General features: G+C 31.4%; 2 protein-coding genes across 2 annotated transcripts; one reads left to right on the top strand and one right to left on the bottom strand.

Moving 5' to 3' along the window:
* The first annotated feature begins 1,164 nt into the window (after positions 1-1,164).
* Positions 1,165-5,283, top strand: LOC105640226 (Transducin/WD40 repeat-like superfamily protein). The gene is given in 13 exon segments (XM_012224483.4): positions 1,165-1,348; positions 1,443-1,555; positions 1,797-1,826; positions 1,940-2,067; positions 2,147-2,341; positions 2,425-2,488; positions 2,599-2,706; positions 2,810-2,963; positions 3,813-3,902; positions 4,055-4,110; positions 4,356-4,413; positions 4,757-4,809; positions 4,812-5,283. Coding segments are annotated over 13 exon segments (1,164 nt in total). The 5' UTR covers positions 1,165-1,266; the 3' UTR covers positions 4,845-5,283.
* Positions 5,284-7,991: 2,708 nt separating this feature from the next.
* LOC105640225 (mitochondrial pyruvate carrier 1) lies at positions 7,992-10,400 on the bottom strand. Its single transcript, XM_012224482.4, has 5 exons — positions 10,261-10,400; positions 9,318-9,421; positions 9,176-9,230; positions 8,937-9,072; positions 7,992-8,250 (listed from the first exon to the last, which is right to left on the bottom strand). Exons 2-5 carry the CDS (start codon positions 9,408-9,410, stop codon positions 8,208-8,210), a joined length of 327 nt encoding a protein of 108 aa, XP_012079872.1. The 5' UTR covers positions 9,411-9,421; positions 10,261-10,400; the 3' UTR covers positions 7,992-8,207.
* Positions 10,401-12,478: the final 2,078 nt, after the last annotated feature.

Raw genomic sequence — 12,478 nt, 5'->3', positions numbered from 1 at the left:
TTTATTTTAGGTTTTTATTCAATTTTAGTTTATTCAATGGCCTAACTTTCAATTTCACTCTAAACTTTTCGACCGGTTACAATTTCACTCTAAATCGATTTTTGTACCATAAGCACCCTGAACTTGTCAATTTAGTTGCAATTACACTTTAATTTGAATTAATATTCAACCGATTATTTTTACATCTTAGAATTGGTTCAATTTTAAAATCAAATAATCAATCTTGACTTTTTTATTTATTATATGAATATTTGGGTTTTGAATTTATTATTTATTGTTTAAATTTTAATCAAAATTTCAATTAAGGAAGATAGTTCAATTTTAATTATTAATCTATTAAATTAAGAAATAATTCTTCATTTTTGAACTAATAAAATTTAAATTCCTATTCAATCACAAATGTTATTTTTATTTATGTCTAAAATTTGTAAGCATATCTGTGCTCATCTAATTATTTTTTTTTATATATATACACATATTTTTTAAAATATCCTATGCATATTCAAGAGGTCTCAAAAAGGATGTTGATGTAGAAAGAGCTCACCACATTTGTTGTTTTTTTTTTTTTTTAAATATGTCATTTTCAAAAATAATGTAAAGAAAAAGATTTTATAATAAACTCAATTAACATATAGTATGCTTCAATTAAGATGATGCATCTTTAAATTACTTTTTACAAATCATAATTGCATTTTATATTTTCATACAAGACACGTAATATCATTTTCCTCTTTAATTTATAAAATTACACTTATTAAATATATTAATTTATAAAATTAAATTAATTAAATACTTATTAGAATATTAAAATATATAAAAATTATTATTATAAAATTGTGCCAACTACCCCATCAAATTAATATTTTATATTTAAAAATAAAAATATAGAAATTGTTATTATTAATGTGAAAATGTGTAATATTATCAAATTAATAATTTTACTAACACAATTGATCTTTTTCAAAATTGATGGCTGAATTTATGCATTGATAATCCATTTTCTTTTTTTTTTCCCCTTTTCTTTTTTAAATCTAATCTGACTCAATTTATTTTAATTTTATGTTAATTCTTACTTGTCTAGGGGGATATATTGAAAATATGAGGGGAATGAACCAAATTAAGTAAAATAAAGAGGTAACAAACGAATATTCAAAAGAATATGATCCGACAGACAAAATAAAGAATTAGGGTTTAGGGTTTTGGCTCCTTTGTATCCCATTCTATCAGAAGAGCTGAATTTGAACGCAACACCGTAAACAGTAAACAATGCCGCGAACTACCACCATAGAGTGCCCTGGTTGCCCTCCGATTCGAGCACTAACTTTTGACGCACTTGGTTTCATTAAAGGTTAATTATTGTTGCTTATACAAAATCCTCTCTCTTTTTCTTGATTATAATCATTTAATTTTTATTCTCGACATTGAATTGTTTCTTTTTGAAGTAATTGAATCTCGTGATGACCGAAGAATCCCTCAGGTGGTGGAGAGATGGGGCAGTACAGACGCCTCAAAGTGCGTGCTTGCTGTTTCTATGGATGACAGTAAAAGAGACCCTGTATGTGTTATTCTGTTTTTATTTTTGAGCTGAAACTTGAGAAGTGTAAGTGGGTGTTTGCCAATTGGTCTTATCTATTTGATTAAGATTGACAAACGAAGGCTAGTTCTGTTATGTCATTTTCTGTGGTTTATTTTCTCTGGGTTTTGGAGTAAAATATAAATGGAATTTAGTTGCCTGGTTATGCAACAGTTACTTCAATTACTATCTTGACAGTGCTTGAAATTCTGTTTTTGTGCAGTTATTAGCTGTTGCAAGAAAAAGTGGCGAGGTGAGTTATTTTTTATTTAAATTTGAATATTCAGGGATGAATTTTTGATTTCTAGTACTTCTAGTCTCACAGAAGGTTATCTTACTTAATGATGTGCTTAATACGAATTGCAGATCGAACTACTAAATCCACTTAATGGGGACACTAACATTTCAATTTCTAGTGTTGGTGATGCTGGCGTTCAACTTGAGGATGATGATGTTATTGGTTTACATTTATTCAAAACACAAAGATTATCTGGGTATTGCTACATTTTTCTTTTTCAGAAATAAGAATGATATGAAATTTATGTAATACTATGAATGCTGATATCTGTCTAGGTTGGTAATCTTTAGGTCATGCACTTTGCTTACATGTACAGCAAAAGGACATACAAGCATGAAATCCATTGAAGTTAACAGTTGGACTGCAGATAATGCTAGCACTAATGCCTCTAGGACATGGAAAGTTTGTGCTTCTGGTAATATTTCATGTTCTAAAGTGGATGGAAGTGAAAACTATGCTTTATTTGGAGGGTGAGTAATACATAACATTGCACTGTAAACTTTAGACTTAATGTGGCCAGTAATGAAATGAATGCTTCTTTTTTTCCATTTAGGAAAGGTGTGGAAGTCAATCTATGGGATCTTGAGAAGTGTACTAAGATATGGACTGCAAAAGCTGTGAGCCACTTTATACTTCCTCATCATCTATTGCTGAACAAGGAAACCACGTTATTGTTTATTTTATGTGTATTTCGGCCTCATGTATTTGATATTTTCATTTTATGCAGCCTCCTAAAAACAGCCTTGGTATTTTTACTCCCACGTGGTTTACATCTGCAACATTCCTGAATAATGTTGATCACCGTAAATTTGTGGCTGGTACCAACAACCATGAGGTAACCTTTATTAGCAATATTTCTTTTATGTTTAAAAAGTAATTGGAATTTGAAAGGTCTGGAATGAAAACATGGTATGTGATGTTTCTGATTACCCTATCAGGTTCGTCTTTATGATACTTCTGCCCAGCGCAGACCTGTAATTTCATTCGATTTCCGTGAGACCCCGATTAAGGCTGTCACTGAAGATCAAGATGGCCACACAATCTATATAGGGAACGGGTCTGGCGATCTTGCTTCCGTTGACATACGCACAGGTACTTGAGTGCATAATCGTATACATTTGTTTCCATCTCTTTTAACAAAAGAAATATGCATGGCCACACAATCTATATAGGGAACAGGTCCAGTAATCTTGCTTCTGTACAGGTACTTGAATGCATAATCATATACATTTGATTCCATCTCTTTTAACAAAAAAGAAACGTGCGCCTTTTGATCCTGTGTTCTGCTTTTAATATGTTCCGCTTTTAGTACTTGTGTGTATTTTAACAGAAAGCATGTACTTGAATTCTTACCCAAATAGAAAATATTTCTTAGATGAGGTTGGTCAACCTGCAAGTTCTTGTTCCATATCTGAACTTTAATTGAATAATGTGGATCCAAGCCACTTACTGAGTTCCAAACCAATGACTTGTTGACCACTTGATTGCTCCATTGGAATATGTGGTGGCTATCCTGCACAAACCTGGCTACTACTTAAGCTGTTTCAACTTTTAATCCATTATTTAGTTATGCATATGGTGTCTTATACCTAGGTCCCGCAATGTACATAAAAATATCATTTTTTCTTCACTGTAATGATGTCTGTACATGTGGGTCTGGCTTTATGGTATCTCCTTTGTAGATTTTTTTTTTTTTCAGCCTTGTTAGTCCCTTTGCTCTTATGGTACTCATCTATGGCTCTTGTTCAATGTTTTATCTATCTATCATAGTACTCAAGGAGGTAAAGTATATATGTGATTGCTTAATAGTTATCGATTGAGGTAACTTCTGTTACTTCTTTTATCTGCTGCCATACTGTTGCATTTGTTTTTCTATTAATCTATTGTCTAACTGGTAGTTTTCTTTCTGATGATTATGTTGACAGTAAATTTTCTTTTCAGGGAAATTGTTAGGATGCTTTTTGGGGAAGTGTTCTGGAAGCATCAGATCCATTGCCAGGCATCCTGAGCTCCCCGTGATAGGATCTTGCGGTGAGTAAATGGCATAGTTTTTCTCTTGGTATTTAACAAATATTGTCTTTGGTCCTTGTTCACTCCTGTTCTGGTGTGTGCGCACTTAGATCTTTGGTTACATTATTCTGGGGCTAAGTTTTTCTCCATATGTTCCTCGTTTGCTCTTTTAGGTCTGGATAGCTATTTGCGCTTGTGGGATATAAAGACACGACAACTTCTTTCTGCGGTATGTACCCTGACTTAATTCTCGTTTAGATTTCGTGAATAACTTCCACGTTTTTTTTTTTTTTTTTTTTTTTTTTTTTTTTTTTTTTTTTTTGTGGTTGAATTACCAGTTTAAATCAGACTTAAGGCTGTTAGTAGGTTATTCATGTCTAGAAGTTCATATTTGAATGTGGTTATGGAATTACAATGAGATGCTGCATATTGGTTCCAATTATTTTAACCAACTAAGTTCTATTGTACATGCAGGTTTTCCTGAAGCAACACCTTACAAATGTTGTCTTTGATTCCAATTTTACCGAGAGAGGTTAGATTTTCCTTTCTTTGTGCATGGCTTCACAAATTATTTTCTTGGGACGGTATTTGCACACTATATACATTTACCACATTTGTTGAACATGGGTTCATAAAGAAGAACAAGTTGTAGCCCATACCTGTGCTTTAATTTATTGAGTAACTATTGGCAGCAGGATTGAAAAGGGATTGTGGCATAGGAGAGTGGTGGTGTTTTAGAGTCCACATATCTGGTAGCTTTGGATTTTTGTAAAACATGTTAGTTAAATGCTCTGTGAATGGGATAGGATTGGAATATTCATTTCTAGGTCATAGACTAGCCTTGCCACTGATTATGCATCTTTTTCCCCAAGCAGAGGTTACATTGAAAGCACAAAATTTGAGTGAGATCCAAAACGAAGATGAGATGGGAACACTGCCAGTGAAAAGAAAGAAAAAATCTAAAGAGAAAGGCAAGCGCAAAAAGAAGACATCTGAAGAAAATGATGGAAGCAAGAGGTTGAAAGCAAGAGGCTGAAATCTAAGGAAAACAGCTGATGAACGAAATTAAGGTTTTCATTATTCCTGATTACCCGCTGATACTCTTTAATCATGAAGGAGTTGGAGCATACATTGTGATTATACTGCATAGTAGTAGAAGCACAGAAGCTGTGCTGACGCGACATTTTTGCTAAGTGAAGTGGCAGATGGACACAATTTTTGTTTTCTTTTTACCTTTTTGTTTTTAGATCTCCAGTTATGGTTAGATGATTAAAAGTAGGTAAAAGAAAACAAAGTGGTTTTTCTTCCTGCTTTGGTTATTGGTTATCTTTACAGCTAACTGTGGAAAGGACCGAAAAAAAAGGTTAATGTCAATTAATCAACCATTTGTTTTGCCACAACACATTAAGGGTTTCATTATCATCAAAAATCAGCTGCAACTGATGCAGGAAAAGATAAGAACTTGATGCAAATTCCCAAAGATAACCAATAATGTAGTCAGTTGTGGTGTAAACTTTCATTGCTAGTTACAACTGTGATTGCACTTGTAAGTTCGATTATCATTTCAAAAAATAAATCCGTACAATTAGTTCTTTGTCTTGGTATTTGATTTTCCTGTTTTCTTTATTTGACATAATTTATAAGGATACATCTTCATCCTAAACATTGTAAAATATATTATCTATATGAACATGGTAGATTAGGAAACTGTAACAAGGACTGAGCTAATCCCTGAGTTTTAGATTACAACTCGGTGGTGGATGAGTGAAGGAGAGAGAGAGAACATTGAGCAATGGAGAGAGGTTCATGCGGTCGTGGCAGAGGAGTAGTTGGCCGTAGACTGAAGTTCTGGTTTGCTCGGAAAAACCATTGTTTGGATCAACAGGATGGGCGGCGGCTGTGGTTTCCGGTGCATTTGCGGTCATCGATGACAATAATAGGGAAAGCTGACATAAATGCGGCCACCTGTAGGCTGTAGCTGAAGGGAATTTGTCGTTTTCGGCTATTTCATTGGTGTCAGTTTATGTCGTTTGATAGCTGGTTAGGCTTTTTGTTGGGTGTGACCGTTGCCAAACTTTATTAAGGGAATTAAACAGATTTTAACTACCGTATTTATGCCTCCGACACAGATTGTTCTCCATTTCTAACATTTAACAGAGGAATATAACATTCAATAAAGGAATAAAGCTCAGTTTACCCTGTGAATTTGGGCACAAATTTGTCCAAAAATTAATTTTTTCTATAAATTAGCCTTTAAACTTGTACCAATGATAAAAAATGCTCAATTTTTCAAAAAATAAATTATTTAATACAAATCAAATATGATTAAAGAAGTAATTAAATATTTGATACGAATCAAATATAATTAAAAAATAATCAAATAAAAAATAATATATATTTTTCTACCAAATATTTCAATATAATCAAAACTTTGTCTAATTCAACAAATTTTTTTTTCAAATCAAATATTTATTAAATTATTTTTAAATCAAATATTGTACATTTTTGTAATTGTTATCATATTTTTAAATATTTTTTATTTTTTAATTTTAAAATTTTAAGTATTTTTTTAATAGTTAAAACTAAAAACAAAATTTTTCTTAAAAAATTAGACATTTTGTTCTTTTGGTATGAAATCAACGGCAAATTGTACAAAAAGTTAATTTTTGGATAAATTGTATGTTGAGTCCAAGTTCAGGGACAGATTAAACTTTATTCCTTCAATAAATTTAGAAAGTTTTCAGTTCAATTCGTATGTATATATCAAATATACATGGTTTTATACATTTTTCTTTATTGCTGGTTACTTGCTTATAATATTTTACTTAGAGAAGCATAGGATCAATTATGGGTGTCAAAATAGGTCAAGACACACAAACATGATTCGTCTAATATGCGAAATAAACGGTTTAAGGTTGAAGTTAAACAGGTTCATGTTATAAACGGGTCATCCATACTTCTTTCTCCGAAATTAGCGAGGCAACGCCATTTCAATGTGCAGTGCTTGCTTCCAATACTTCTGCGGCGTCTTTTGACACACGCGATGGTTCTACATCTCATACTAGGTACTCATTTAATGATTTTTTTTGAGATGATGATGACACTTGATCAATAGACTCATCTGACATTTCATAACCCACAACAACAATATGTGAATGTGGTTCAAGCTCCTTATATGAGTGTCGATATAAATATTGAGTATGAAGAAGAATATCAAGATATTAGAGAATGCAATACGCTGAAATCCAAGTCGTAATATGAGGTCTTCAAGGTGTGGGATAGGAGAACATGTGGATAGACATTAATATGATTAATTTTTCATGTATTAATTATTATGACACTATTACTATTGGTAACTTTTAACTGTGTAAGGAAACTTATATTATTATTATTTAACTTGAAACAATTGTGAACCAAAACTACTAGATCACAGTGTATTTTGATGAAAAAATATTTTGAGTGAACAATTTTTTTTCTTCTGAAACCACTATTTAATTAGGTGAACTCTTAACAAAATATTATTTCCTCATATACTTTTTGCTGACTAGTGGTCACATCCCACAACTAAAACCACTAAACAAATTGTATGTTTTAGTAAAAATGCAAACTAACAACTTAAAATTTCATTTTGTATTGAAACCACCATTACAAAATATAAATTATTATTTATTTATATCGCTAGCTGCTTGTCGGTATGGATTACTTTTTCTATTGCCCTGAAGCCACCAATTGAGTTGGTTATTTTAATATAACACACACTCTCTCTATGTCAGAGATTGGAAAATAATTTTCAAATGACATTAGATTGAAAAATAGTTTTGAAAAATAGTTTTTGGGAGAACATTAATTTTTGTCAAAAGCTCATGATAGAGAGGGTTTACAAAGAAAGAAAAAAAAGTTAGGCTTAGGGTTGACATTCTTAGGAGAGAGAAAAATTTTGAGTCATAAAGTTGACTGGATGAGGTGATGTGGCATATTTTTTACTGCCATAATCATTATTTTTCTTCCAAATCTAAAACGGCGAAACTGACAGATATATTTTTTTGAAACATTTTGTGTAACAAATTAAAAATTAGGAACGTCAATGACTCAATGTAATAGGGTCTATAGTTGAGCAACCATGAGTGAAATTAAGCCAATTATTTCATATACTGTTCTGAATGAATTGGTGAATTAAATCACGAACACCAAACTTCAGTCAATAATCTGCTTCATGGTTATTACTAGTAGTACAATGAAAGTGTTTTCACATTCCAATTACCATCAGCTCCTCCATAAATCAAAATATGAATCCCAGCAACACAGGACAATCAAAGCAGTATTCTATTACTCTGACGAGGCTTTCTCTTTTTTCTCTGATGAGAGGTACCTATGGAAAGGAAAAAAAAAAAAAAAAAAAACAGAGTTAGTTAATCAATCAACTAGTTGTTTGTCACAAACATTTTCGGAAATTCACTGTCATCAATAAATCAGCTGCAACCGACATAGGAAAAGATAAGAACTTTATGCAAATTCACAAAGATAATTTGTGGTGTAAACTTGCAATGCTAGTTATAACTGTGATTGCACTTGTAAGGTTTGCCTAGCAGTAAGTGCAAATCCACTAATGTATCAGTTTGGATCAGAGGAGTGAAAGGAAAAAGTTAATTATAACATGGTAATTTGAAGCATAACCTTATGTTTCCAATGATAGACACATATGCCTGACACCAATGGTGGCTAGACAGGTCCAGCTAACCATAGGAACTCCAAGTTTCAAAAAGCAATGGCTATCTGTTTATTGATTTCAGAAGAGATTTAATTTTCAGAATATTCAAGACCTCTTTCCATTTAAGTAAGCAAAAGTGTTTAATGGGGTAATCTATTTTTTCTCAAGAACTGCAAAACAACACAGCATTTCACAGGAGTCATTGAGGTACTTTTACAGTTTATGAAGAAATGCCATAAGACTGGATTGGACTTTCTAAATTTTGCCCACAAAACTTCCTTTGGCTCCACAACAAGTGTGAAACAAGCATAAATAATTTAACACAAATTGCATTGAAAGCAACTTACCCTTGAGCCCTTGCCCAACGAGAGAATTGATAGAGTTGCACAGTCTCATTTGAAGCATGGCATGCTAGAAGTAGATAGTTGCGAGGTTGTACCATCCATGCAAACCTCATGAATAATGCTGAATAAACACACATTGCTGCAGCACCGAAAGTGAAGGAAAGGTTTCAATTATCCATTTAACTAGTGTGAAAAATTTCCAGAAATCATTACTGGAAATTTTAAATATCGAGAAATTTTACCTCCTGTCATATTTCCGGAAATCATTTCTGGAGGCTTTTGCATGTCCACCAAGCCCTGTTAAATGCACCAGATAAAACTGTAATACATACATGAATTAGGCATTAGGTAGTGAATAATCTAAAGTAAGGTAGTGACGCATACAGCAACGACAAATCCCCAATTGGCAACAGGTCCCCAGAAATGAGTTGTTTTAGGACCAACTGGACTGTTCAAGAATGCTTTGAATGAAGCCATATCGAATACTTCTGTAACAGTTGCAGATCAATTAAAGGTTAGACAATCCAAACATCGAATTACTGCACATTGCCAAATGAAAAAAAAAGAAACATACATAATATCAAAAGAGGAATTTGGTGTCCATTTGGACTTCATGAGAACAAGTTATTATCTACGAAGTTCAAATCATAAACCACAAGGATATCAAGTCCATTAGTTAACCCATCGAGATAGATTAAAGTGGGAGCAAGTAAATTCTCAGCATAGCATACCAAAGGCCAAGAGATGGAAATACACAAAATTCAATGTCAACCAGTTATTTTGACTACCCAATTCACATATATGAGGAATAGATAATAGCTTGGTAAGGAACCAAACACTCCCAGTTGAAGGATTTCAAGCTAAAACAAGACAAGGCAAGCGACATGTTTCCTTCCACTCCCCAGTTTATCCTGTTCTAGTGCCCACTCCTTAGAAGTGCAAATTAAACATGGTAATGTGAATTAAACAATAACCTGAACTAAAATTCCACAACAAATCCTAGATTAAACCAAATTTATTTTCTTCTGATTAATAGAGCTTAATCTAAAATTATCCAGTAAATCTGTTAAACTACTCAGCAGGAAAAAAAAAAAAAAAATCGATCATATACATAAAAAGAAAGGGAAAATAGTTAAAAATAAAATGCTAATGAGAATCAATCAGCAAAGTCTCCCCATATCCTACTAATATGTAACTTTCTGCAGATTCAGCACCTAAAATACAACCGCAAACTCAGATTCATGTCCGTAAGTAATGTAACGATGATGTGCTTGTTCATTTATATGCATATATCAGCGAGTATGGATAGGTCAACGCTTAAACGTACCTGACCAGAGATCGCCGGCGAATTGGGGACCGTGGGGGGGGTAGAATCAGAGAGAGAACGGGGGGAGGGAGAATTTTGGTGGTTAGGTAGACTCAAGAAGGGAAGTGAAAAGCTTTGGGTTATTGATTCAGTGAGATCGAGCTCAGGGAACAAAGCAGTTTTAACTAATAGTATAGAGACATGTCACTATCATTTGCACGGGGCTAATTTTGACTTCTAAAAGTCAAAGGTAAACAAAATAAAATAAACTAGCCACCGTCCCACGAGATAGACTGCTTTCAAATTTTAATAGAGTTTACTAATTGCGTTTGTGCCTTCCTTATCACATTTGATAAAATAATTTTTTTCAAAATATTTATCATATTTGTAATTTTAAAAAGTAATAAGATTTTTTTTCATATTTATCTTTTATATAGAATCAATAATTATTACTTTAACTTAATAATTTCTTAGATAATTAATATTAAATTAAGGATAATATAGTCAATTTGCTCAATAATTTATTAAAACTTAGATAAATTTAATGATTTTCTTAAAAAATCGTGAAATTTTAAATGTGACAAGTATTATGCAACAGAGGTAATAAAAAAAAGTAACTAATATTATTATTTAAAAAATCAAATAATATTAGATATCATTTGCAATAAAAAAAATCAAATAGAAAGATCCTTCGTAACAAATAAAATATATTAAATGAAGGGTACATGATTAATTGTACTTTCAAAAAAAAAAAAAAAAGAGTCTATAATTTTAAAAAAATTTAATGAGAAAGTATTAATATTAATCAAAGTGCTTAAATATGCTTCTTTGTTAATAAATTACTAGTGTTAGCACTTCTGCCATATGCGGAGCAATATTTTAAAAATGAAATAATATTTTATAATTTCGACACAAACATAATATGAAAATTAGATAGTTGAGATGAACACGACACGTTTAACCCGCTTAATATCATAAACATGTTAAGTGAGTCGTATTGATCTATATACAACTTGTGTAACCCGCTTAATATCATAAATAGATTATTAATTATATTTATTTAAATTTATGGAATTATGGTTGATGACGCGTTTGAACTATTATTTTGTTTAAAAAATTTGCTAGTGTTTCAAAAAAGTATAGGATAATGATAATTTTCAGGAGAGATATGCAAATAACTTCAATTTAATGTATTAGAATACTCTTAATTTTACGAATTTTTTTAATTTTTACCATATTTATTTTTATTTATTTTATCAATTTTACTAGTTTTGACCTTTTATAACAACATCATTCTCAACTGTAATTAACAATGAAATTGAAAATAGAATAGCACTTTCATCATTTTTTAAGATATTATATCAACCACTTAAAATGTATTTTCATTAAGATAGTACCTTTATTTATTTATGCTTCATTTTGTTATCTTGTAACCACAAACTTTTAAAATTGACTAATTAAACATACGTTACATTATGAATTTAGGATTTATTTTGGAAAGCAAAGAAAGGAAAATAACGAAAGAAAATAATAAATAAATATCAATTTTATTTTTATAATTATTTTTTATATTTGTATTTGGTTATAACGAAGAATTGAATTATTTTCCTTTATTCAGAAAGGCTAAAATTTAAAAGTATAAAAGTTATTATTAGAGATCAATAATTATACTCTCATTAGAAATTTAAAAATGGACAATTATGGAAAATTTATTGGGTCAAAGTGATCCCATTATTATCTGAAATTGGGGCCTAATATTTCACAGTATGTTTATTTTGCATAAGATAAGGAGAAAGACGTATTGTCGTTTATGATTGGGATATGCGTGGCGAAAGGAAACTACTTAAGATAATATGTCGTATACTCTATACATCATTGCACTTCAAAGATTCGAAAGCTTCTCTTATATATACGAGGGTTGCTTTGCCTGGGCCATTTGATCGGCCCATATTTTACCTTGGGCCTTTTATGTTATGTGTTGTTGAGAATTGAATTCGATTGGGCTAAAATGGCCAACGAATGCCTGTTTGTTTTTGTCATGAATTGAATGGAATTTTTTTTTTAAACGCACTTCGTTGTTGACACTTGTCATCAATCTTTGATATCATTGCCGGAGTTTGCTCCTTTTTACCTGCTAAAAATATGAATGGGTTGGAAACATCCTTTTAAATAATTTTTAGTATTTTGATTAAATATTAATTTTTTATAGTTTGATAATATAACGTTTTGAATAAGTTTT

Source organism: Jatropha curcas, chromosome 10 (genome assembly GCF_041381405.1).
Source record: "Jatropha curcas cultivar XTBG-Jc1 chromosome 10, XTBG_Jcur_1.0, whole genome shotgun sequence".
Lineage (NCBI taxonomy): Eukaryota > Viridiplantae > Streptophyta > Magnoliopsida > Malpighiales > Euphorbiaceae > Jatropha > Jatropha curcas.
Note: the sequence above shows the minus strand (reverse complement) of the source record. Positions and strands in the feature narration are given on the sequence as shown.